This window comes from Contarinia nasturtii, unplaced genomic scaffold (assembly GCF_009176525.2).
Source record: "Contarinia nasturtii isolate CC-2019 unplaced genomic scaffold, AAFC_CNas_1.1 Cnas_scaffold_1165, whole genome shotgun sequence".
Classification (NCBI taxonomy): Eukaryota; Metazoa; Arthropoda; class Insecta; order Diptera; family Cecidomyiidae; genus Contarinia; species Contarinia nasturtii.
The window spans coordinates 27791-51613 of record NW_022198509.1 but is presented as its reverse complement, the minus strand read 5'-3'; the positions used below and the strand labels follow the sequence as shown (position 1 = coordinate 51613).

At 32.5% G+C, this 23823-nt stretch overlaps 4 protein-coding genes across 9 annotated transcripts; all 4 read left to right on the top strand.

Moving 5' to 3' along the window:
- The first annotated feature begins 3958 nt into the window (after positions 1 to 3958).
- LOC116344690 lies at positions 3959 to 6044 on the top strand. The gene is made up of 6 exons (XM_031773346.1): positions 3959 to 4482; positions 4675 to 4819; positions 4948 to 5108; positions 5228 to 5364; positions 5445 to 5524; positions 5605 to 6044. The coding sequence occupies exons 2-6, from the start codon at positions 4748 to 4750 to the stop codon at positions 5695 to 5697; spliced, it is 543 nt and encodes a 180-aa protein (XP_031629206.1). The 5' UTR covers positions 3959 to 4482; positions 4675 to 4747; the 3' UTR covers positions 5698 to 6044.
- Positions 6045 to 6471: 427 nt separating this feature from the next.
- LOC116344689 (N-acetyltransferase eco) lies at positions 6472 to 10338 on the top strand. The gene is made up of 8 exons (XM_031773345.1): positions 6472 to 7378; positions 8032 to 8186; positions 8257 to 8601; positions 8696 to 8824; positions 8913 to 9104; positions 9182 to 9651; positions 9753 to 9877; positions 10046 to 10338. Exons 1-8 carry the CDS (start codon positions 6615 to 6617, stop codon positions 10248 to 10250), a joined length of 2385 nt encoding a protein of 794 aa, XP_031629205.1. The 5' UTR covers positions 6472 to 6614; the 3' UTR covers positions 10251 to 10338.
- A 409-nt stretch (positions 10339 to 10747) lies between these two features.
- Positions 10748 to 21382, top strand: LOC116344694 (probable basic-leucine zipper transcription factor N). Of its 6 annotated transcripts, XR_004201442.1 has the most exons (8): positions 10748 to 12316; positions 12936 to 13889; positions 13963 to 14175; positions 14268 to 14451; positions 14498 to 14634; positions 15610 to 15663; positions 15824 to 15949; positions 21318 to 21382. XR_004201442.1 is itself a non-coding variant. In XM_031773362.1 (7 exons), exons 2-7 carry the CDS (start codon positions 12947 to 12949, stop codon positions 15850 to 15852), a joined length of 1560 nt encoding a protein of 519 aa, XP_031629222.1. In that variant the 5' UTR covers positions 10748 to 12316; positions 12936 to 12946; the 3' UTR covers positions 15853 to 17420. The 6 variants fall into 6 exon arrangements, 5 of the variants coding, with proteins under 5 accessions (XP_031629222.1, XP_031629221.1, XP_031629219.1 ...); XM_031773362.1 differs by lacking the exon at positions 21318 to 21382 and having other exon boundaries at positions 15824 to 17420; XM_031773361.1 differs by lacking the exons at positions 15824 to 15949; positions 21318 to 21382 and having other exon boundaries at positions 15610 to 15770.
- Positions 21350 to 23784, top strand: LOC116344697 (serine protease 30-like). Its single transcript, XM_031773368.1, has 8 exons — positions 21350 to 21642; positions 21793 to 21894; positions 21966 to 22003; positions 22081 to 22348; positions 23114 to 23245; positions 23317 to 23358; positions 23428 to 23477; positions 23618 to 23784. Exons 1-8 carry the CDS (start codon positions 21375 to 21377, stop codon positions 23726 to 23728), a joined length of 1011 nt encoding a protein of 336 aa, XP_031629228.1. The 5' UTR covers positions 21350 to 21374; the 3' UTR covers positions 23729 to 23784.
- Positions 23785 to 23823: the final 39 nt, after the last annotated feature.

Sequence of the window (23823 nt, the reverse complement as noted above, 5' to 3'; positions counted from 1 at the left end):
TGTAAACGTATCGAAGAATCTTTAAAAAAAAACAACGAGAAAATGAAAAAAGTGAGCTCATATACTAGAATTTGTTCTACAGATTGAAGTTAGTTGTACCTTGGGATTTCCGTTGAATTTTGTACATTTGTTGCAATTTTGAATTCAATATAGAGCAATGCCATCTGGAATATTTCCACAGCTTTGCTGGGCGACACTTCATTCCAAATATTCAATTCGACGTGACTACTATGAATAAAGAATGTCATTATTCCACATTTTTCTTGTTCAAATATTATGAACTTACTATTCATAAATTTCGATGTATAGTGATTGCAACTCAATTGGGAATTTAACATGAGACATTTTTGACATGTAATTCAACCACTCGTACACAATCGTCGATATATCAATTAATTTCGACTGTAATGAAAAAAAAATATAATAAAAAAAACACGAATATTTTTTTTAATATAATAAAAAATACCTTCAACGAAAAAATATATTGTTGAAGTATATCCATTGAAATATTGTGAAAACTTTGATAATCGACGATATAATTGAAAAGTTTAGCAAAGTAGCGAGTAGGTTGACAAATTGCGCGCACAATCGACTGACAATAAATAATTCCGTCTTCTTCTTCTGAATCGTCACTTTGAAACCATAGATTTAGAAAATAAATGTAATTAAAATGTATATTTAGATGTCGGGTACGTTTTTAAAATAATATTTCTCTCTCTTTCTTTTTTCTGTCAGTCTTGAATAAAAATGTTGAAATGTTGCATAATTTACGGAAGTGTGCAAACATTTTTCTCATTTTTTTTCTTATTCTTTCTTTCTTGTAAAAAAGGGCCAACAAATCAAATGGAAGCGACCATGAATAAATTATGTCTACTTCCCCATTTTCAAATCTCTAAAAATTATTTCCTTTTTTCTTCTTTAAGTATTCTTTTTTACCTGAAGTATTGTGGTAAAAATTCTTGGAAGATTTCTTTGATTGGTGTTGGGTTATTGCATGTACGATGCGATGCTGGTGACACCATTGATTCAAGTGCATATACTTTAGTGCCTTGACTTATTTGAAATGGTTCAATTTTCAAATCTCTTATATCACAGATGTCATTTATCGAGATTTTTGTGGTAAAATAAGATGTGATTTGTGACGTGCTGTAAATTGATTTAATCATTTGACCAAAGGCCAGAAATGAGAGCGTTTTTAGTTTGAACTTTTTTAAATCGATTAAATTATCTTCTTGCATATCAATAAAGCTAGCTGATGGAAAACAGTTTGCCTGTGAAGATCGTTTGAAATTCCCACTATTTATTGGTCCAAAAGCACTGCAAATAAAAATGTATGATGAATGAAAAAAAAATTTCGTTCGCACGCGAAAAATACGCGTTAAGAGATCTTAAATTTCTTTTTTTTTTGTTACTTATGCATTAGTGGTGAATACTTCAATGAATCACGAACATCAATAATTACATCGATTGGCCGTTGATAGTTTGGAAATTTAGTGTGTGTGTAAATCGACCATCCATATGCTTCTATGTAGTTTTCCTCTTTACACAACATATCCAATATTCCATCATACGATGGTCGGTGATTCGGGTTTAATTTTAAACACTTTGTGAGAGATAAGACATTTATTGATTCGAAAAAAAGGACAAATAAAAACAACCAATTGTTTACCCGTTGAAACATAGTATTTGCCAAATTGAAATGTTGCAGCTTCAATGCAATATATCCGAATTTGTTAATGAAGAAAACATCATTGTCATCTATTTCTATTGCCTGTATAAAAAAATCATGTCAAGTCATTATAACATGTACGAACGATGAATCTAAATGTGATGGTTGTACTTCTGAAATATTTACCTTTAAAAAGTGTTCTAGAGCGCTTTGATAAGATGCCTCTAATACATACAATTCGGCCAAATTTTTATAGCAACAGTACTTAATCGAAGATATATCGATATCAACCTAAAATTTTAAATTCTTTTGCATTCAACTTATTTCGAGAGAAATAGTAGCATCAATTTTTTCCATATTAAAAATACCTGTGTTATTTCCTCGCTTTTGAGTATTTTCTGAAACATTTCAATGGCAACATCATTTTGATTCATTTGTTTTGCTTGTAATAATACACACGAATATTCGTTTCCCAAGTTCTGAAAAAATATTTTGAGTTAACAAAAATACAAACTAGTTTTTATTTAATGCAATTAACTTCGATTATTTTTTCAGTAGTTATTGTTGTTATTGTAGTAATTGTTGACTCGTCGTTATCAACATTGAGTGCTTTAAATCGATCCATTTTTGATGAATTATTTAAATCTAAAATTCACAGCGATATATATTGAACAAATCAAGTTCTTTACTGCTGCAGAATCATATTTGTGGTGCAAATTAACACTGCTTCGTTTTGAATATCACTTGTCATTTGTCTACATTTCACAGTATCAAGAATTGTAACATTTTTTAACGTTGAAAAATGTAACGCTTTGTGGTCATTTTCGTGTTAAATAGAACGTAGATTATATGTGTAGTTTCCATATTCTACAGCATAATGTGAACCTGACCCAATACAACGTTAAGTTTTAATTTTGTAGTTCAATTCTATTGATTCATTTGTCAAAAAAAAAAAACAATTAGTATACAACGAGATTTGATTTGATTTTAGTTTCGGTAAAAGAATTTTTTTTTATTTTTTTTTTATTTCATAAATGCGAATTTTAAATCCGAAACGTATTTGTATGACAATTGACAGTTGGATGCTGTGCACGTCATACCGGTGCCAAACAGCATTTGTTTACATTCAAAAATATGCCTCGTAATTACTGCATCGCATCACATCGTGTCAGTCTTTTTATACAATTGATTTCTTTCTTGTGATTTTAATGTGTGTTGCAAAAGAATAGATTTATTTACGCCGTGAATTTTATGTTTGTTTCTGTTTTTATTTTAAAATAACAGAACATTCACAAACTAACAACGTAAGAAATCATAATTTCGCCATCAAAGTAGTGAATTTGTTTTCAATGTCGCATCGACAAAACAGCTTGCAAAATGGTTCGCAATCAACCAGCGATTTTCTAAATGTGAGCAGTAGGGTGGCCCAAATCGAACTATCTGAACGGATTGTTGTTCCTCGACCGGTTTTGTTAATTTCGGTCCAAAACTAGGTAACTGGCATCATTACATTGTTTAAAGGTTGAAAAAACGACCCGAACCCGTCCATATCAAAAATACCTTATTTTGCTTTAACCAAAAAATCGCAAAAAATTCATTATTTTTTGCAAAAATTTAATGAAATTTCGATTTTTCGTTGGTGGTAACTCATCTTTAACGCTTGATTCGGATTCAGCGCCCACAATTTACTCTAAAAATGACTATTCATACCATAATGACTGTCAAAATATATTTTTAAAAAAATCAGCAAAATTGTCAATTGTTGGATTACCACCACTCATTGTAACCAATGTGAGCAAACGATTACTGCAAATGCGACGAGCAATTGTACGGTTGTGGAGCAAGATGCAAGAAATGGGCAATGACTCGATGTGGACCAAATGCAGGTAAATGTCAACAATCAGCCCTTACCATTCTATGGACAACTGCAGCCGTAGTAGTTGCCCTCATTCAACAACACCATTCAAACAATACATAATTTAGAAATTAGTTTAGAACAATATTTGTTAGTTCGCTAGGCTTGATTAAATTGTGGTATAAATATCAATCAATACGGTTGTTTTGTCTCTATTTTTTTCATTCCATTGCTGACGTTCAAAATTTTGCGGATGAAAACAGTTATTGTCTATAAACAGCATCATAATGTACGTTGATGGAGATACATATCTTTTGATGGAGACGGTGCCAGATTTTTCATACATTTTTCTAAATAGTAGAAATGTGACAGCTGCCATTGAATAGTCCGTCGACTACAAATTTAACAAAAAAAAAATTGTGTATATACAATAGATTTAAATCATCTGTGTGGTTTGTCGCATGTTCAGTAGTTTCAACGTTTCATAATTCGCATCATCCTATTATCGGATATGGCGTGAATATATACTTGAATAAAAAAGAACAAAAACACACACGTACACAAAGCAACGAATCCATCATCAGAATCTGACTTTGTTGAAATTACGTATTTATATTCTCATTTTTATATATTGTATGTCGATAACACCGTCATCGAACAGTGAGAAAAAAAGTGACATAAACTAAATATATTGTGTGCTATATTCAGTTTACGAAAATCACAACACAAAAAAAATATGAATTGAAAAATTTATGGATAAAATTTGGTTTATGAATAAAGAGACACGCTTTTACCCAAATGAAAGAAAGAGTGACAAAGAATAAAGACCGAACACTTTTGGTTCAAATTTTCATTTGAATGATTGTTATTGTTGTGTCGTGTGAAACGAACAGCTGCCGCGATTCAAGCGATCAAGTGAGATAGAACGAATGAGGCAGCCAAGAACGGTGGGCCGAAAGTAAAAAATTTCAAACATCCAATATATTGCAATATATGTTTAATCTGTCTTCTATTCAATTATTTTATCATTTGTGATTTGTAATAAATCCACTATTATTTTTTCATCATTTCGGTTGTTGTATACAATAAACATTTTTTTATTCTGATTTTGTTGTATGGGTCTAAATTTATTTCCAAATTACGCTTCAAGAACGATCATTCGAGGAAATCCATGCAATCAAATGTGGAAGAAAGTGTAGTGCATATATTTTATTTTAGTAAGAATGGATTTAATGCGTCAGTTTATCAATTTTTTGACCAATTGCTTCCGATGCAAAGAAGATACAGTTCATCAGGTATGTGTATTTTTATTATCAAAATATTATTGTTGATTGGTGACCTTTTTTCCCAATTGAAATAAAAACAATGTAATAAAATAATTGATATTTTTCATTCATTCTTTGGTTCTATTTTTATTTTATAGAATTCAGAGACAAATGAACGTACACATTTGTTGCAACATCCGATCAACAGTAGCCCAGCGGTGATAGCCAACAATGGAAATTTATTACGAGACAATCAAAACTCTGTGCCACAAAAAAATGAGTCCAATGCACTTAATCGGATAGTACAAGATTTTGCGACGTAAGTTTAAGAGAATACACATCTTCGACTATATCAATTTTGTTCTTTTGTTTTTTTTCTCTCTTCTCAAGAAGAAAAGCGAAATGATTTAAACTTTATTTCTCTCTTTCTTTAAACAGGAATATAATTGATGTTGCGGCCATGGATTCACACAATTTAGAACCACAAGAGTTGAATGATCGAATTCGATTGTACTCACATAAGTTATCACAACAATGGGGAACATTGCAGGAAGACACGACGAGTGTTGCCAATGGTATCTATTTAAAAAAATAATTATATTATACAAAATTCTGGCAAACGAGGCGAACACTTTTTTTTGTTTTGTGTTAACAGGATTATTAAGAGATATTCCAAGTAGTGAAGCAGATCGTTTGCTATTGGTGGCTCCAATTACCGATGCTGATCTTCATTTGGTAAATATACTATTCCGTTTTCCAATCAACCAATTTTTTACATTATATTCATTCCATTGATTTTTATTGTACTTTCGCAGATTCGAAACTTTACCCAAAAATCATATGTGGCATTAAATGATATCAAGGTTGAGCATAAGGAAGACTTAGTGGTACCTTTTTTAATTCCATAATGAAAGCCACCCAAATAAATTTAAATTAAACTGCGAAATTCGATAACATTTTTTTGTGCAACATGATGAACTTTTAATATTAAACAGAAATGAAAAACAATATGAGAAAAAAATGAACAAGCAAGCATACGAAAATATTTCTCTTCTGAAACAATATTATACGATGGCGACCAAACTTGTGATGAATTGAAATTTTCTCAAAAGTCCTCCACAAATTTAATGGCACTAAGTAGAAGACATGAGATACATAATGACATTTACCTCAATTTATATTCATCGTTCATCTTTTGAAATGAAAATATATGTTTAAAAAAATATATATATATCTGCTTTAATTATAGCAATTACATTTATCGTTTCACTCTTGTTCTTTTCAATTTCTTTTTTATTTTGTTAATGTTTTGGAATCGCCTGCGTTAAAATAAACATCGTTTAAATACCACAGAAATGTAATAATCCTTATGAATTTGTAATAATGAAAGAAGAAAAAACAAATGCAAAAATAAATTTAAATCAACGTTTTAAATATTTTGGGTGGATTTTGTTTTCGTTGTTTTATTTTTTTAAATAAGAATATTACCTTTTTAGTGTATAGAAATGCCCACTAATCAAAACATAAAGGAAAGTTTTAAAATATAGAAAATGAACGAATAAACTGCCATCTCTTGAGTAACAAGTGAAACACTTCGTTGTGCATTCTGAAAATCTCATTGATAACGCCCTCTGACACAATTGTTCCCGCCAAAAATACGTACAATACGTCATATTCGTATTTTGTGTATACTAAGTTGTAAGCAACTATCGCGCTGTTAAAACGATTAAAAGAACACCGAAGAGATTTCATAAATAAAGTTTCAATTAATGTGAAAAGAATTTTAATTCATTGGGAAAGTTATGAAATTTTTTATTTTTTTACAATGACGCCACAAGATGATGAATCAAATGCACCAACACTGACCATCAACAAGTTCAACGAAAATGCGGTTTGCGTGGAGCGTCCAGTAGCAAAAACATCATTGACATTCAACGAACATGTTATTTCGGTGCACTCGTTTTATGGTAAACCCGTGGTGCCATCCGCGAAGGTACAACCGACGACGACGACGGCAATGACAAATACGGCTATTAAACCAGAACTTGATATTATGGTGAAGCCGAATAGTCGTGAATTGGCTACAGCGATTCCAAAGCTAAAACAAAGATCCACAAAACCAAAGACAAAGCAGAAATCATTGGCCAGTCAAATGAAGGTGCCGAGCCTTTGGCGTTATAGCGGCAAAATAAAAATCAATCGATTCAAACAAAAGTATCGTACGCATAACAAGTATATAAAGAAAAAGTCACATAAAACCAGTGCAAATAATAATACATTGACAAGCAATAATACGGAAAATGTGCCACCGATTGGTGCCGAATTTACGTCACGCATCGAACAAAATTTGCGGTTGCAGAAAATATTGAAGGATCAAACAAACGCATTTGCCATATCTCGTGACATTAACTGGAATGGTTTAGCTAAAGTAAACGATTCACAAACACTGCAACCGAAAATCTTTTTGAGTAGTGATGGTGAAGATGACGATGATGACGATGAAGGTGATAATGTATTATTATCACCATCGTTAAATGCCAACGAAACATATGAAGAAGTTGAAGTTGATGTGGAAGAGCAAAACACGGGGTATACTTACTTTAAAAATTACTATTCCATTATTGAAGAATGCTATCCATTCTTTCGATTATTTTTCCATTACATCCATTTCAAAAAATCACAATAACAAAATCTATTTTGCAAATGAATTGAACGAAGCTGCGTTAGCAAACACTTTGCTGACAAAAATTGAGATTTGGTAGTAGTAGTAGTTCTGTTATTCCACAACAGAACGCGATTCTTAACACTACACCAAATCTCAAATTAAAGCAATGTTGTTGCAAATGTGTGACGATTACTTTGCTCTTAAACTTTACATATTTGATTTTCATTATATGTTTCCATTAATTCCATTACGTTCCACAGGGCTGTTATTTTCACTCTGTCAGTGCACGCACACAGAAGTGTGCACACTCACACTCAATGTGCGTCGCACACAGTGCTTGTATTTTGAATGTGCACGCACACTTAGTTACAAATTTGCCAACCGCCAAAAATGTCAAACTTGTGACTAAGTGTGCGCGCACATGCAAAATACAAGCATTGTGTGCGACGCACATAGAATGTGAGTGTGCACACTACTGTGTGCGTGCACTGACAGAGTGAAAATTACAGCCCTGACGTTCCATTACATATTGATTAATTTCCATTATTTCCATTCTTTTCTTTGTGATTAACCCTAGGCAAAACACGAATCGGAAATTTTTCAAGTCAAAAAATAATGGCGGTTCAACAAAAAAGTATCGTATTATGGGACGTTTGAGTGCCACATTAAAACGTGGTGGTGATTTGAAGTTCGATCCACTGCCAAAACGAAAGAAAAAGCTTCCAAATAATGGTATGTAGACAAATTCATTTTTTTTTTAATTTTGCTCAAATTTAGTCATATGTCTTGTTAATTATTTCAGATGGTGAAACTGTAATCCTACACAATGAAATCAGCAGTATCATTGATCGTTTGTCATCTCCAAGAAAGAACAAACCTGTTGCAAGCATGGCGGCTGCTGATTCAGATAAAGGGCACATTATCGAAAAGGATGTTACGAATGAGCAACCACTTCAAAACCAAACCGATAAATTGGATTATATCGATGAGATGCCAATTCAAAAATCTCCCAATGTGGATAATTTGATTGATACAGTTGCATCTGATGTTGGTATGGAAAAGTATCGTCAAACGGTTCCATACAATACAGTGGATCCGGATAAGATAAGTCAACAAGAATCTATACTGGAGCTGCTAATATCCAATGGTATAAAATTTATAATTTCTCTCCTATTGGGATTTTCTACATATTCTAAAAAAAAACAAATGTGAAAACTCAATTTTTCTTCTGATCACTTTAGGTATCTGTAATGATGAAACGTTTAAAATTTTCATTACCGAACCAGATTCGCACAAAGAAAAAGCTTCGGAGATATTAGATAGTTTATATTGTGTAAATACAATGATACCTGTCGAATACGAAAACGAAGGTAACATTGAATTTATAATTCTTTTTGATTATTTTCATTACTTATTGATTAATTTCCATCAATTCTTTTCTTTACGATTCACCCTCAGGCAACATCGAATGGTCTGTGGAATCAATACCAATTGTTACAACACCAGTTGATTCAGTTGTAATGCCAGACACCATTGCGATATCAATGATTGAAACGAATTCAAATAGCAATACAGATGCATGTCATATAACTCCAGTGATTCATAGCGAAACAGAAACTATCGACAATGTAATGACGACCAATGTGTCAAGTGAGTTATTCATTTTGCTCTCTTTTAAGGCTTTGGCATGTGTTAAATAATGTTATCGATGTGCTTTTAAATTTTAGCCATTGCTCCAGAAATGTCCAAAGAAACGAATGCAACAATATCGGATAAATTATTCCCAATTTTCAAAAAAAATTTCAACGCAAAAGATTCAAAAGCACCTTCATTCAATGCACTAAATAAATCCTCAAAAGATTGGCAACCGATTGACAATCAATATCAACTTGATGTTGGCCAAAAAGAATTTGGCTTGCGTACATGTACACAATGCAATATGCAGTACAGTGTGCATGAACCAGAAGACGAGTTACTGCATCAAAAATATCACAACTGTGTGAACATTTTATCGTTTAAAGTATGGAATAATGAACGGATTGTGACACAAATACCGGAGTGGGGCCTAAGTGGCCGTATTATTTACGTATGTGAAGCGGATAACAAAGCAAAAAAAGATCGAGCCAAAGAAGTGGTTGAAATGATAGACAAAGATCTTGGATTTGCTGCCGGCATTCCTCTTAAACCAAAAACTTTGGTAATTGATTTAAGATTTAAATTAATTTCTCTCAATCAAAATCGATTCAAATTGTTAATATGAAATAATGAATTAAATGAGAATTTATTATGCTATTTCAGGTGTATTTTGCAATAGCAAAACAACAAATAGTGGGAGTTTGTGTCGTGCAACCACTAGAATATGCACATCGTTTAAAACAAGAAAATGGTATCGATTGTTGCTCTCTCGAAACATACCCAGTAAAGTAAGTATAGGTTGTTCATCATATTTTCCACATTAATTAAAATTAAAGATTTTGTTGTTTATCAATAATAAATATTTTCCGTGTACGAATATTAAGTTGCAATTAGTTTTAGATGGGCTTTTCCATTAATATATTTATATAAATTTTAAATGTAATGTTCCGTTACAGATGCGGAATTTCTCGAATTTGGGTCTCACCACAGTATCGACGTCACGGTATTGCGGCCAAGCTTATTACATCAATGCGGGGCCATTTCATTTTTGGTGCATTTTTATCATTTGATGAAATTGCGTTCAGTTCTCCAACAGAAGATGGTAAAAAATTTGCAGCCAAATTGGCGCAACGAAGTGATTTTCTCATTTATGAAAAGTAAACAAAAAGTGTGGTTCAACCAAGGGTTTGAGTCTTAATATTTATTTTTTATTGAATAAAGTTAATTAAATATTTTATTAAATATTAAATTTGTATTACTTTAATTTTATGGGATTGCGTGCAATTTAATTTAGTCATGTTTCCAATTTGAGTTTAAGGTATAAAAACTACCTAAATTTGAAGTAACCATGTTTCCCGCTTCAGTATCGAAGCAAGAAAACGGCTCGTGCGGCTGTTTTCAAGTAACTGAATAACGTACACATGTTGTGATATATAAAAAAACAACAACACAAAAAGTTGATAGCGAATTGTTGTGCCAAGATCGGAGCAAATGACGCAAGCTTAATATGTTTGTATGTCAAACATGTACATCTATCTTTATGTATCTATATCTTTATACATACAGATAGAATATATATATAGAATATATATGTTTACGTGTATTCTCACTTTCTTAGAAATGCACAAACTGTGATTACAGAGCCGCATTTCGACCCACGTCACAGCGCTCCGCAAGGCAAACGTTTTGTAATTTCTGAAATAAAGATTGAATTCATTCCAAAATTGGCAACTTTCAGATGATTTAAAATTATTTGAAATTAACCTACTTGAAACTATTCATTTGAGTTGGACTAGCGAAACGAAAACATTGATAAGTATTTTACGCAAGTTACATTTTGAACCGTGAGAATATAATTGACTCAAAGCGGCTCCGATATCTACAGACAATCTATTTTTTTTTATTTATATACTTCTTATTTCTTTCACTTGGCTTTGCGTTGAACATTTTTCACAGTCAAACAATATTTAGTAAAGCGAGCGCATTCAAATGAATAAAATTCAACAAAATGGCTACTAAATAACCAGCAATACTGACAAGATAATTGACACATAGGAGACAGAGAGAGAGAAAAAAAATATCAAGCCTAATCACAAAATATTCGCTCCGCTGTCAAGCTTTGGGTTTTGCAAAAAGAAAAACCACAATAACACACAATAAATTTGGAATTTTATCAAAGTAAAAAAAGAGATTCCGTCCTGTTTCAGTCGTTCTGAGTTTGTTTAACAGGCTCAATGCAGAAGAGTTCGAGTAAAAGACACCTTAACTGTGAATTGAAAAACAAAAAAAGAAGGAGGGAATAGATCTATTAGTGTTTTGGGGTCAGATAAATCAAAAAGTGATTTCACTCCACCTGAAAAATATTCGATCCTTGTAAGAGATATTTCTCTTCCAACAACAAGAATCTCTCTTCCAAAAAAAACAGTACAAATCAAAATTTATAGCGAAAAAAAACAGTAGAAACAAAAAAATCAGTGTACGCAAAATCTAGAAGCATCAAATTATTTAAAATAAGGTACACGCACCGACCAGTAACAATTGTTATCGATCAAAGAGAAATAACAAAATATGATACTTTCATCGTAACATGAATTTAAATTTATAATCAATTGTTTGTACAGTGATTTTAAGAGTGAAAGAATGAATTTAGTTAAATTTTTCGCAGCATTTGTAATGAACGTACGCATTCATAGCCGCGTGCAATATGTAATGTCAAATGTGATAAAATCATTTATTTGTATGTTCATACGTGGTTTCTTGCATATGTGTGTGTTTTTTTTATCTTAAATGAGCAAAATAAATATGTGATACATGATTGTCTCGTGTAGTTCGTAAACACACTGAGGCAAATCAACGACGTCGATGACTATAATTCGCATTGATATCCCACATTGCTTTTGTATCGATTTTTCTCTCATATATATAATTTGTAAAAATTTCAAAACGAAGAGAAACGAAAAGACAACAACAGCCAATTTTGATCACCTCGAAAGTCGTATGATAATGAAAGTATCATAATTATTTTAAAAGCGGATGATTTGATGGCTAACATAGTCACAGGAAAAATATAGACAAGTTATTCATCGTAGGATTTTACATATATTTTGTCATATAGCAAAAAGTACATCCTAAAAAATTTAATCCCAATTTAGTGTGGTGATTTACATTTAAAAAGCGTTCATTCGAATTTTTGTGAAAAGGTAACGACGAAATCATCGCTTTATTTTGTGAGTATAAAAAATATTGTATTGCCCTTTTTTGTGTAAAATATATATTATTATATTATTGCCCCTTTTTGTTAGATCACTATCTTTGCTTTATTATTTATTTTAAACATCAGTTAGAGAGAAAGCTTCGTTAGGGCTTGATTTAAAAATGATGCAATAAACTAATGACAAAATTAATTGCATCCAAGTAATGTAAATCTAATTATTTGCTACATCGTATTATTTCTCTCCCTTTTTTTGCATTACATTGATAACACGTTGCTCAAGTTTATTGTACGACACTTGGGTGAATTGGTTTTGCTGCAATAGTTGATTGAATATTTTTAAGTAAATTGCTAAAGTCTAAAAAATAATGTTATAGATTTTTGCATGGCCTGGAAATGCCTATGTAATTTACATATAAACGAGTGAAACTCAAACATGTTCTTCTTTTTCCATCAAATATACCAGTGGCGCCACCAATTTTACATATAAGCGCATACAAAATTTTCAATATGGCTGCGCCCATGAGAGAGAAAATTTCTTCTCATTCATTTCCGCCCCATGGATTTTTGAATTTGTTGTGATTATCAGTGCATGGGTTTTATGTCGTTGTCTTCTTTTTTTTAATTTTTTGCAGATGAGATTCAGATGGCGCGCAGTATAATGGCTGCCGTTGCTGCTGTCGCTACCACCACAACATCGTGCTCATGTACAAAAATCTCTATAATGCACTTGTTTCATGAAATGAAACAAAAATTTCCAACCGTTCCCGACAATGTCGTATGTGAGTTTGTTAGTCAAAATTGTCACGATCGCTTAGCGTGTATAGATGGTCTTGAAGATTATCCCAATTCGGCAAATGTATATCCAGCTGCATTACGAAATCAACCGATTAAAAAGAAAGCATCAAATTGCAATCAGCAACGACAAACCATTGGTCTTTCAATCTTAGCAAATACTGTTGCCAAAGAAAATGCAATTCCAAACATCGCAAAGAGTGTTCAAGTGAATATACCGAATACATTAAATTCAAACAATTTAAACTGTTGCACACAACCAGTGAATCGACCGACCCGGCAGGCACCACCTCCACCCACAACTTCTTCACCACATCAACAACAAAAATCTACACCGAATCTTCATCAACCGAATTTGAATCTCTCTGTAAATGTCATTGTTTCGGGCTCAGCACGGCAAACAAAGCCACAACAGCCATTATCACATTGTAGTTTCACTTTGCATCAACCAAACAACAATAACAGTAATAGTGATAAGAATAAGAAAACAAAAATTACAAGCACAACACATACCAATTCAAATATGCCCACTAGAACAACTGAAACCGATAACAATGTGGATATACCTAGTTTACGATACACAAGCAATTCATATGATGCCGATATTGGATATCAAAGTCGATTAGAAATTACAGTGGCTGGAACGAATTCAAGATTATCGAATGAAAACAATGAACAACACATGAAAAATACCGGAAATTGCATATCATTGCGAAGAACGTGTGAAACAACATCAACTGGAAAAGAACGTTACTTTCCTAATCTCATAGGAAGTTCGGAATTCATAAGAGAAAGTAAATAAATACTAAATATTCCATTTATGATAAAAATCGTTTTTGTAAACAAATGTATGCTTTTTTTATATAGCTAAAATAGTGCATCATCAAATATTGTGTAAGCAGAAACTTGTTCTTGAATTAGAAAAAGATCGAAAACGTTTGGAACGTATGCAACGTGAATTGCTTGCAATTCAAGCGCCATTGCCTCATGGCGGTCTTACGGCATTGAATTTTGAAATTGAAGAGCTACAAAAAAATTGCAGGCTTTTAGCTCAACAAGTAGAAGAGTCTGGTCCTTATGGTACGAATTCTTTCCTTTTTTACTATATTGCAACGAACAAGCGGTAAATTCAAATCATTACATTTTTTTCTTCACTCATTTCATTTTTGCAGCGCTTGGTGAAACAAATGAAGCGTTTTATCGAAATATTCATACAGGTCAACAGCAACAGCGACAACCTCTGCGACCTCATCGACCAGCTCCACCACCACATAGTCAACCAATCATTGAAACGAATATTGCCGGCGCTGGTAATGCACGTTTTAATTCATTGACACCAACAACACAATCTGCGTTGTAAGTTCCATCTAGATGTTCTACTATGATGTTAAAATTTGTACAGAATCTTTTTGATTTCACATTACAGCAATCCAATTCCCGTGAATGAGGACGCCGATTGGATTTGTAATTTATGTACATTCCAAAATAAGTATACACAGCAAACATGCGAAGCCTGTACGATGCCATTCTTATCAGCGGGTAATCATCAGAATCTGCCAATGTATTCATTGCCTTCGCATAATAATAACAGCAACACTATTAATAACAATCTGCATAACAATAATAATGATAATAATAATAATATGCTTCAATTGTATAATCAACCGTCATCATTGCCCACGCACACGTTTTCAACCATACCAACATTATCCGATTCATAATCCATGCATTCGAGAATTTGATGAGAAAATGTTCGCATAATCATACTAATTGTTAAAGTTTTCAAATGAGAATGAGTACAACTTTATAAGTCAACAGCTTCGTCAAAGACAATAACGCTGAATCTAATCGTTTTTGTATAAATTATTTCGTTTTTTTTTTGTCCTAAAAAAATTCAATTGAGAAAAATAATACATTTCTTTGTTTCATACTCAAATCACCACGATTCATATTTAGTGTAGTCCATTGTAATTTATATGCTTGAAAAAAAAAGCCAAAGGAAAAAAGCAAAAGGAAATTGATTGAGACGGCATATTTTTTCTAGCAATGTGTATCTTTTCTTATAAACCATTCCCTGTCATACGATAGAACTAGCTAAACAGATGTACCCGATATAGTGGCAATTTTGAACTGTATACGTGTGTATTTGATTATATATATTCTAATCTATCAACTGTTCCTAACCTTTTCCTTCTTCGACACAGTCCATGCACGAATATTTTCCTATTTTTTATATCTTTTAAGTGGATTGTTTTCCATTTTGTTTTTGGTTTGCTTTTTCCCTTTGAATTATGTACTCTCCTAGCTCAACAAACAAAAAAAAATCAATTAAACTCGCTTCCAAATATGTCACATAATGACCGAATGGATATTTTCGCCAAAAGGTAATTTAAAAGTACGTTCAATTTTTAACACATTTTACTCAAGAGTTTGATTTGACACTGCGCTTCTTATTTATATTTGTTAGCAACGTTTTTGTGAAATGAAACTAGATTTTTTTTTGTTTATTTCCAGTGATGTCAGCGAACGGCGAAGATATTCATATTCATTTGTTTCCGGGTCAAAATAGTAATTACACCAAATTTTCTTTTTTCTTTTTTCTTTTCTAAAATTGATAGAAGGTTCAAGTTTATTTTATAAAGCAAATATTTCATTTAAAAACCATTTCTAGCACGCGGATGCTAGAATTTTCATACTAATGGTATGGTATTTTGGTATCTCTTTCTAGGTGTGATACATTCGTGGGTAGTTTCTTAAAATTTTGTGAAATAGAAAAATAAAAATAGAGAAAAATGCATATTCATATTTTAATGTGGTCTCCCAATTGTCTACTTTGGAACCGATACATCTAATGGTAAGAATGATCAGTCAAATCCAACGAAAATTCTAGATGCAGATTATCTAATGAAATTTACACAAAAACAATAAATACGACATCAATGAAACCTTCCCAATAAACAATTGTTGTGGCAAATTCATTCATTATCGGGCATATGTTGACGGTCGAATTTTGGCCCGGATTTGTGTGTAGTTTCAATCGAATTCAACGTCATCAATTGAATGAAAACAAAAAACAAAAAAATTCAATTCTCGCGCCACATCACACTCAAAGAGAAAACAATCAAATCAATTCATTGCAATACACATCGAAATTCTAGTAAAAAAATTAATTTCAAGAAGAATACACAATAATAATTGAATTTCATCTCACCATCAGCATCACCAATTTTTTTGAAATTTTTGTATGAAAAGTGTGCCGAAAGTTATTTGTATCGCAAAACACCTACAGCGAGTAGCAAGCTTTTGTGTCACAGGGGCTATGAAAACAACCCCCCAATCTTCTCTTGACGCTCTCTTGGGTCTACCAAGGCTGGAAGACTTCATAGAGTCTGAAGCAATGAAAACGGCCTATAGATTGAGAATGGAAATAAAGACTAGGATAAGTCCTAGAAATTTGCATGATGATGCCCTAACAAATTTTTTCAAAATTGATGAGGTTCTGGGGGCTCCTTCTGAAAAACTCATTACGACCTCCTACAATTTCGATAGGAGATTCGAGATTATTATAAGAAAAAATCTCAATGAATTCTTCCAACAAAAACAATGGGTACAACACTCCTTTTTCACTGATGGTTCTGTCAGAGAATCAGGTAGTGGATGTGGGTTCTACTGTGAAAGAGAGAACCTCACCTATTCAATTCCCCTGGGACAAACAACAACAGTCAAACAGGCGGAAATATCTGGAATTATTCATTGCGCATACAAAATACAGGAGAACCCAGTACAGGGAAATATAGCCATCTTCACAGATAGTTTTGGAGCCATAACGGATCTTAATAATATTAAGATGCAAAATGCTTGGCTATGAACTGTTACGAAGCACTCCAGTGCATTTCAGAAACGAACACCCTTAGGGTGGTTTGGATCAAATCTCACATTGGTATTCGGGGGCATGACCTGGCAGATGGAGCGGCAAAACTTGCTGCACGTGATGTTATAGAGAGTCCAGAACCATACATACCAATTGAATATTCACGAGTCAAGAACAGTCTAGCTACTTGGCTCAGAAACAAATCCCAACTAAATTGGCAGGGTACGTTCTCATGTGAACAAACGAAACACTTCGTTCAATTCACATGTTCAAATCACTTACGATCGAATTAGCCAAACTACCCAAGGAAGACCTTCGGATGGTTATTGGTTTACTGACCGGACACGCCAGCTAGGGGGGAGACACAAACGATTAAACCATGATTCCAATACAAAAACAATAATCCTACTATTCCACCAATCCGTCATTTCATTGTCAAATGTGATGTCACATTTCGCCGCTATTCACTTTGTTGAAAACTTATTTATCGATACTGGAGTATGACATTTTGTTATTGATAATTAAAATTATTTTTTTCATCAATAAAATTTTAAGAAAGTGTATCTATTGTTTTGTAAATTTGTAATCGAGTTTTGAACTAAAAAATATTTCAAAAAAGAACAAATTACTATCTCAAAACAAGTTCAATGCTTTTATCAAATTCTGTACTATCGAATACAAAAACTTTGAATTAACCCATTTTCGCTATTCCATACACGGGATTAGTGAATCCATGAGAATCCAACTACTGAATTCTCTATTCCACTTTAATTACTCGAATTTTTACACTAAAAAGTCTAATCCTATTCCACGTGTCTACCCCCCAGCACGCCAGGGTCAATTATCATATGAGAAATTTAAATCTCAGAGATGACCCGGACTGTAGACTGTGTGGTGGAGAAGTGGAAAACACTGCCCATCTCATAGACAGATGTCCAATGTTGGATACTATACGGGCTGATTTCACGGGTTGGCGATCCTACCCTTTGATCCATGCACCGAATGTGTTCAAATTGGTATTGTTTTTCAAACGAGCATGCGATGAAAATCCATGCCTCAGAAACATCTTAGGATAAAAGACTAGTTTCGTGTATTGGATGTATATTCGAATGTCCGCACATGTGAAAGTCGAAACTTGGGACTAGGTTTAAATAATTGTACCAAAAATGTACTTAATTGTACCGCAATTTATTTTTATTCATTTTATTCAATTTAAATAGGACACTCCCCGTTTTAATCCAATTGAATTTTTCCCATGAATGCCCATGGGCATCACACCAGACATGACACTTTACTCTATCAACCAAAGTCGCTCAAAATCTAATGGTTTCTATTCCTCGGCACATCCAATCATCCTTTGAAGTCAGATTTTGAATTACTTTTCTTGTTTGAAAGTTATCGTGTTAACAAATTTTTGCGTACAGGGTACAGGGTACAGGATACAGGGTACAGCGTACAGGGTACGCACATACATTCGGACATCGAAAAAACGCTAGATTCGTGTTCCCTGGCCCCAAAAACACCCAGAAAACACATTTTTGATGGGTGTTAATTTTTCGACCGATTCCAATACTTTACCTTACACACTAGGTGTGTGCGGAAAAGTAAAAACGAAAAAAACGACAAAAACTTTAAAAATTTTCACTTAAACAATGAACACAAAGAAAACACACACACTCCAGCACAAAATAATAAAAAAATCGTCTTACCGTTTCAAAGAATTCCAGCAAACTGAATTGAGTTGACAAATTCGATATCGTCTTTGAGCGAATATTCGGGTATTCGATAATCAAAACCGAAAAAACTGAAAACTCACAGCAAAATTCCAAACAATAAATAACAAACACGAAAAATGTTGATGCAATAAATTCACTATTTCGATCGATGGCGAAATTGGGATTTCATACGTTGTTAGTTTGTGAATGTGCTGTTATTTAAAATAAAACGAGGATCAAACACGAACTTCACAGTGTAAAGAAATCTATTCTTTTGCAACACACATTAAACTCAAATGAGAAGAACCAATTGTCAAAAAAAAGACCGTCACGATGTGATGTGATGCGGAGATTACGAAGTATATTCTTTAATGTAAACAAATGATGATCGGCTTCGATGTGACTGACCACCAGCTGTTAAATTTCATACACATTTGAAATACGTTCCGGGTCCGAAAATTCGAAATTGAAATTTTATTCATGAAATAAATGTTCATTCAATTATATTCACAAAAATGACCAGCAAAATGGGTTAAAGCGTTACATTTTTTAACGTTAAAATGGATGAAAAACGATACAATTTTGTAAGCTTATTACACAATAATTAGCACTCTGTTCTAAGCGTAAAACGTTTTCCACTTTATATGGAAAGCTATACTGACTAAAAACAAAATTCAACTCAAAGTGTAAATCATTTATTCGTTTTATTTTATTAACGACAGCGGCACTAATAAACATCCGTTTTTGAAGTGAAACAGGTCGATAGATAAAACTGAAAATGTCGATTAATGACCATTTTTGCATCATAGTTATTTGAAAATGTAGCGCGCATGCATTACATGTATGTTTGTTTGTTTCATCGATGGTATTTTGGTCTGAAATCGAATCTTGCAGATGATGTGCAAATAGGGCAACTCGAATACGATTCGAAATAAAAACAAAATACAGGTTAATATATCCGTGATTTTCACGTTACACTCTCATCATTTCACATTTTATATAAATATATACATTTAAAAAAAAAAATTTGGTGTTGAGAATAAACAGAAAAGAGCCGAGAAATTGGTGTGTATCATGATCGCTCAAGCCAGTTTTCTTTTTGTCGCGTCGATTGTCGCATGCCTTTTAAACACCAATCAACACTAATTTCCACAATCGAACGAATTGTGAAATTATAATACTGACCTTTACCAATGCGAATGCAAACACGAATCTGTGAGCATACATTTTTTTTATTGCGAATTTTACTTGAAAAATTATTATTAAATTATTTTATTTTTATTTAAAGTGATTTGAATATAGTACTGTATTTATTTGTTGTTGTTTTGTGTTGTTTCAAATGTTTGGGCAATTTTTTCATCAAAAACAGACATTCAATTAATTTTATTGACTAATCTGGTAAGTACAGATTTTTATGAATATAACATACAAACTGTAGTATTGCAAAATGATTCCAGTATGAGAAGAATGATTGTAACTGTGTTTCTTTTTCCTCATTCCATTCCAAGATGATTCAAAAGATATTCATTGAGAAAGCGTTTTTTTAGATCAGAAGCGATCCAACAAAAAAAAACAATTGAATGGCTAAAGAAAATTTTACTTTCATTGTCACTTTTTTAATTCATCGCACGAATTGATATTGATTTTTGGAAAACTTGTTTCATTTACCAACCATAACGGATATATCCCAAGCAACAATTATATTTGTCAACAACAGTGCACTCTCTTTTCACTCTTTTGCATGAAAGATATAACGTACATATAAATCAGTAATGTGCGAAGGAGGGGGTTTACCCCCCCCTGTGATTTGGATGAGAAAACTTTTTTCGCGAAAATTATTCGAATTTGCTAGGGTTTTTGATTCTAAAAGTGAAGACCTTTTTTTTTGGTCATCAATGTAGAAAATTGAGGAGAATTCTTTCAATTTCCTAAGGTTTTTTGGTTCCGAGTGAATTTTTCCCGATTTGCTAGGGTTTTTCGCGCAGAAAATTCTTTCTATTTGCTAGGGATTTTCGCGTCAAAAAGTGACTTCCCAAAAAAAAAAAAAAAACGAAAATTTGTCTGATTTGCTAGAGAAATTTTTGGTTTCGAAAAACCACCCCCCCTGAAAAATTTTCCTCGCACATTACTGATATAAATATATATTGCTCCTGTGTACAGCGCTTACTGACAGTCGAATGTAGAATAATAGACCCATTGTTTTGTTTATATAAATAAAATGCTTAAAGCAGTAACAAATTAGCAAAAAAAATGAAGAAAACATATTTTTTTGTTCATATTTTTCATGTAAAAGAGACATGGGTTCGATTCCCATAGGACGCAAATTTGAACTTATTGGCTATGTAAATTGGGTTGCTTGGTTATTTAGAATATACAAGAAACGTTACAAATTTGCTCCTTGGGGAGCAACAGAGATACCGCCAATACACAAAAAAAAACGAGCTGGAGGTTTTAATCTTATATAATTTGATTATCGACTTACATTTATATATCCAATTCAACTTCAAACGACGTCAATACCAAATATAAATTTCATTTGCACTTAAGCACTTTTCAGTTGTTTGTTGCTTTCTTTTTATTTATAGTACCTTTCAAATACGCTTTTATACCTTTGTTAAATCTCCTTTTTTCCACAGAAAATTCCGCTGTTGTGAGGATAATTATTTCAAATGAAATCATAGTGCACATGCTGAATGATAGGCAATTTCCGTTATCCTTTTTTCAGAATGTTTTTATTTACTTTATTAATGAACGTATTCATATTCGATCGAGTTGCATCGTATCGAATTGGAAGTTTTAATCAAACATATGTCAATCGCAGGGGTGGATATCAAAAATTTCCACAAGCCATTCTATCCAGCAATGGTGTCAATATTTTTTATGCAGCTCAAAAATACACCAATACATGTGGCACACGGTCCATTAATTTCAATCCCAAACGAACGGCAAAAATTATCGGCGGTAACTTAATTTTTTTTTATTGAATAACAAAAAACTTCGGAAATTGTTGTATCAACAGTCTCCAAAAGCTATTTAACATTTTTTTTGGTACAAGTTAGATAGATATCATTTTGTTAAATGGAATATTCAGAATTATAATATTATTAATAGGTCAGTCAGCACCTTATGGTGCATTCCCCTGGCAAGTTGAAATACAAATTTATAACTATGAAATTGGCATATATGAGCATCATTGTGGCGGAGCTGTGATCGGTACATTATTGTGACATACATGCCTTATTTCTTAATTTGCAATGATTCACTTTATGGTTTCGATTTTTCAGGTGAACGTATTGTCATGACAGCCGCCCATTGCACAGAGGTTTGTTTAATTTCATACACAATGTATGTTGACAAAACTTAAATCTAAAGGACATGAAGTTAATTTTAAATTCACAGATTTCACAGCAACCATACTTACATTTAGTGATAGGTAATCATGATTTAAAAAAGTTTGATATGTATGAAAGGCGTTTTCACATTGAAGCGATTATAATGCATCCGGAATACCGTCGAAATGGTCCTTATAGCAATGATATTTCAATAGTGAAAGTTGCATCAAACAATGATGCTGGTATATTATTCAATACACACATAAAACCCATATGTTTGCCGCACAATGAAAATTTACCTAGCGAATGCTATATATCCGGATGGGGTGCTCAAAGTACGTAAAAAAATACCAAACTCTTTCTAATGAAGAGTTTAATATCAAAGAAAATCTATGTCAAGGGGGAAAGTACTAAATACGTCTAATACCAGTAATACGATCTAGTACAATAAAAATACCGATAAATACCAAGTAATACGATTTGGTAATGAGGAATTTTTAAAGCACTGACTGAGAGAAACGAGACACATGCAAACCGAAATAATTAAAATTCAATGCACACATTTTTGTTGATTTTGTTAAATATTTTTTACATTTTTGAAAAGTGTTCTAAGAAGCTGACACAATTTCATATTTAAACAAAATCTCTACACAAATCAGAAGATGAAAAAATATATTGGACCGAAGTTAAGTTAGATTTTTACATGTCAAAACTAACAAATTTTGTGTGTTGAAGAAATATACATATATAAAATCTTGTGTGTTGGCATATTTTTATGACATTGATTCAGTTATTTTGTTAAATTAATATTTTGTAATATTAAAATTGTAAGCAAGAGTGATACGAAAAATATTGTTTTAAAATTATTTTTCTTTCACACAGATGAATATCAGATCGCTTGTGAATGCTCTAAAAATGTGTAGTACTAAAGTGTATTACATGGTATTTTTCGGCATTTTTATTGTACTAGATCGTATTACTGGTATTAGATGTATTTAGTACTTTTCCCCTTAATCTATGTACTTAATTTACGCATTTAAAAGGATATATTTCGCAGAAAAATCTTCTTACATTTCACATTACGTGCTTATGTATTTTAGATGAAGACAATAAGAGCATGGCAGCAGTTCTTCGTGCAGCGGCTGTGCCATTACTTGATTTAGAAACATGTCGAATGTCAGATGTAAATGGTGGTCGTTCGCAAAGCATTTTAGATACGATGATTTGTGCAGGTTTGTCACACATTTATCACTTCAAATCAATGATCTTAATTTTCACCAACAAAATTTTTACCATGAAAAAGGTTTATTACAAGGTGGTGTTGATGCGTGCAATGGTGATAGCGGTCGGTTATTATATAAAATTATTTATTTCAAAATTCGCAACTTTTGAAATGTTGTTTTTGATTTTCCAGGTGGCCCATTGGCATGCGAACATAACAACAAATTCTTTTTGGTTGGAATTGTAATATGATATTTTCAATTGTTTCAATCAAAATTTCTCGTTTGTTTCCACCAAAATTATCTTAATCAATGTTTTTTTTATTATTCCTCTCTCTCTCTCTCTCTCTCTCTCTCACTTTCACACATATACACAATTAAAAGGTTTCTTGGGGTTCTGGCTGTGCAAAAAAGAATAAACCCGGCGTTTATACGCGAGTCAGCGCCTACGTTGATTGGATCAAAGAGACAATGAACCAGTTGAACGCATATTGAACAAATTAGTTAAAAAAAATTTGAAGAGAGCCACATCCATAAAAAAAATCAGAAAAAAGAACAAGTATTGTTTTGTTTATTAAAAAACTTAAGAA

Bases quoted from the DNA above. Each gene is read 5' to 3' on its own strand.
- LOC116344697 (XM_031773368.1), top strand. From the start codon at position 21,375: ATGATAGGCAATTTCCGTTATCCTTTTTTCAGAATGTTTTTATTTACT. The intron at 21,643-21,792 runs GTAACTTAATTT...TATTATTAATAG, and splicing joins AACGGCAAAAATTATCGGCG to GTCAGTCAGCACCTTATGGT. The intron at 23,359-23,427 runs GTCGGTTATTAT...TTGATTTTCCAG, and splicing joins TGCGTGCAATGGTGATAGCG to GTGGCCCATTGGCATGCGAA.
- LOC116344690 (XM_031773346.1), top strand. From the start codon at position 4,748: ATGGATTTAATGCGTCAGTTTATCAATTTTTTGACCAATTGCTTCCGA. The intron at 5,109-5,227 runs GTAAGTTTAAGA...TTCTTTAAACAG, and splicing joins ATAGTACAAGATTTTGCGAC to GAATATAATTGATGTTGCGG. The intron at 5,365-5,444 runs GTATCTATTTAA...TTGTGTTAACAG, and splicing joins CACGACGAGTGTTGCCAATG to GATTATTAAGAGATATTCCA.
- LOC116344689 (XM_031773345.1), top strand. From the start codon at position 6,615: ATGACGCCACAAGATGATGAATCAAATGCACCAACACTGACCATCAAC. The intron at 8,187-8,256 runs GTATGTAGACAA...TAATTATTTCAG, and splicing joins GAAAAAGCTTCCAAATAATG to ATGGTGAAACTGTAATCCTA. The intron at 9,652-9,752 runs GTAATTGATTTA...ATGCTATTTCAG, and splicing joins CTCTTAAACCAAAAACTTTG to GTGTATTTTGCAATAGCAAA.
- LOC116344694 (XM_031773359.1), top strand. From the start codon at position 12,947: ATGGCGCGCAGTATAATGGCTGCCGTTGCTGCTGTCGCTACCACCACA. The intron at 13,890-13,962 runs GTAAATAAATAC...TTTTTTATATAG, and splicing joins TTCGGAATTCATAAGAGAAA to CTAAAATAGTGCATCATCAA. The intron at 14,452-14,497 runs GTAAGTTCCATC...AAATTTGTACAG, and splicing joins CCAACAACACAATCTGCGTT to AATCTTTTTGATTTCACATT.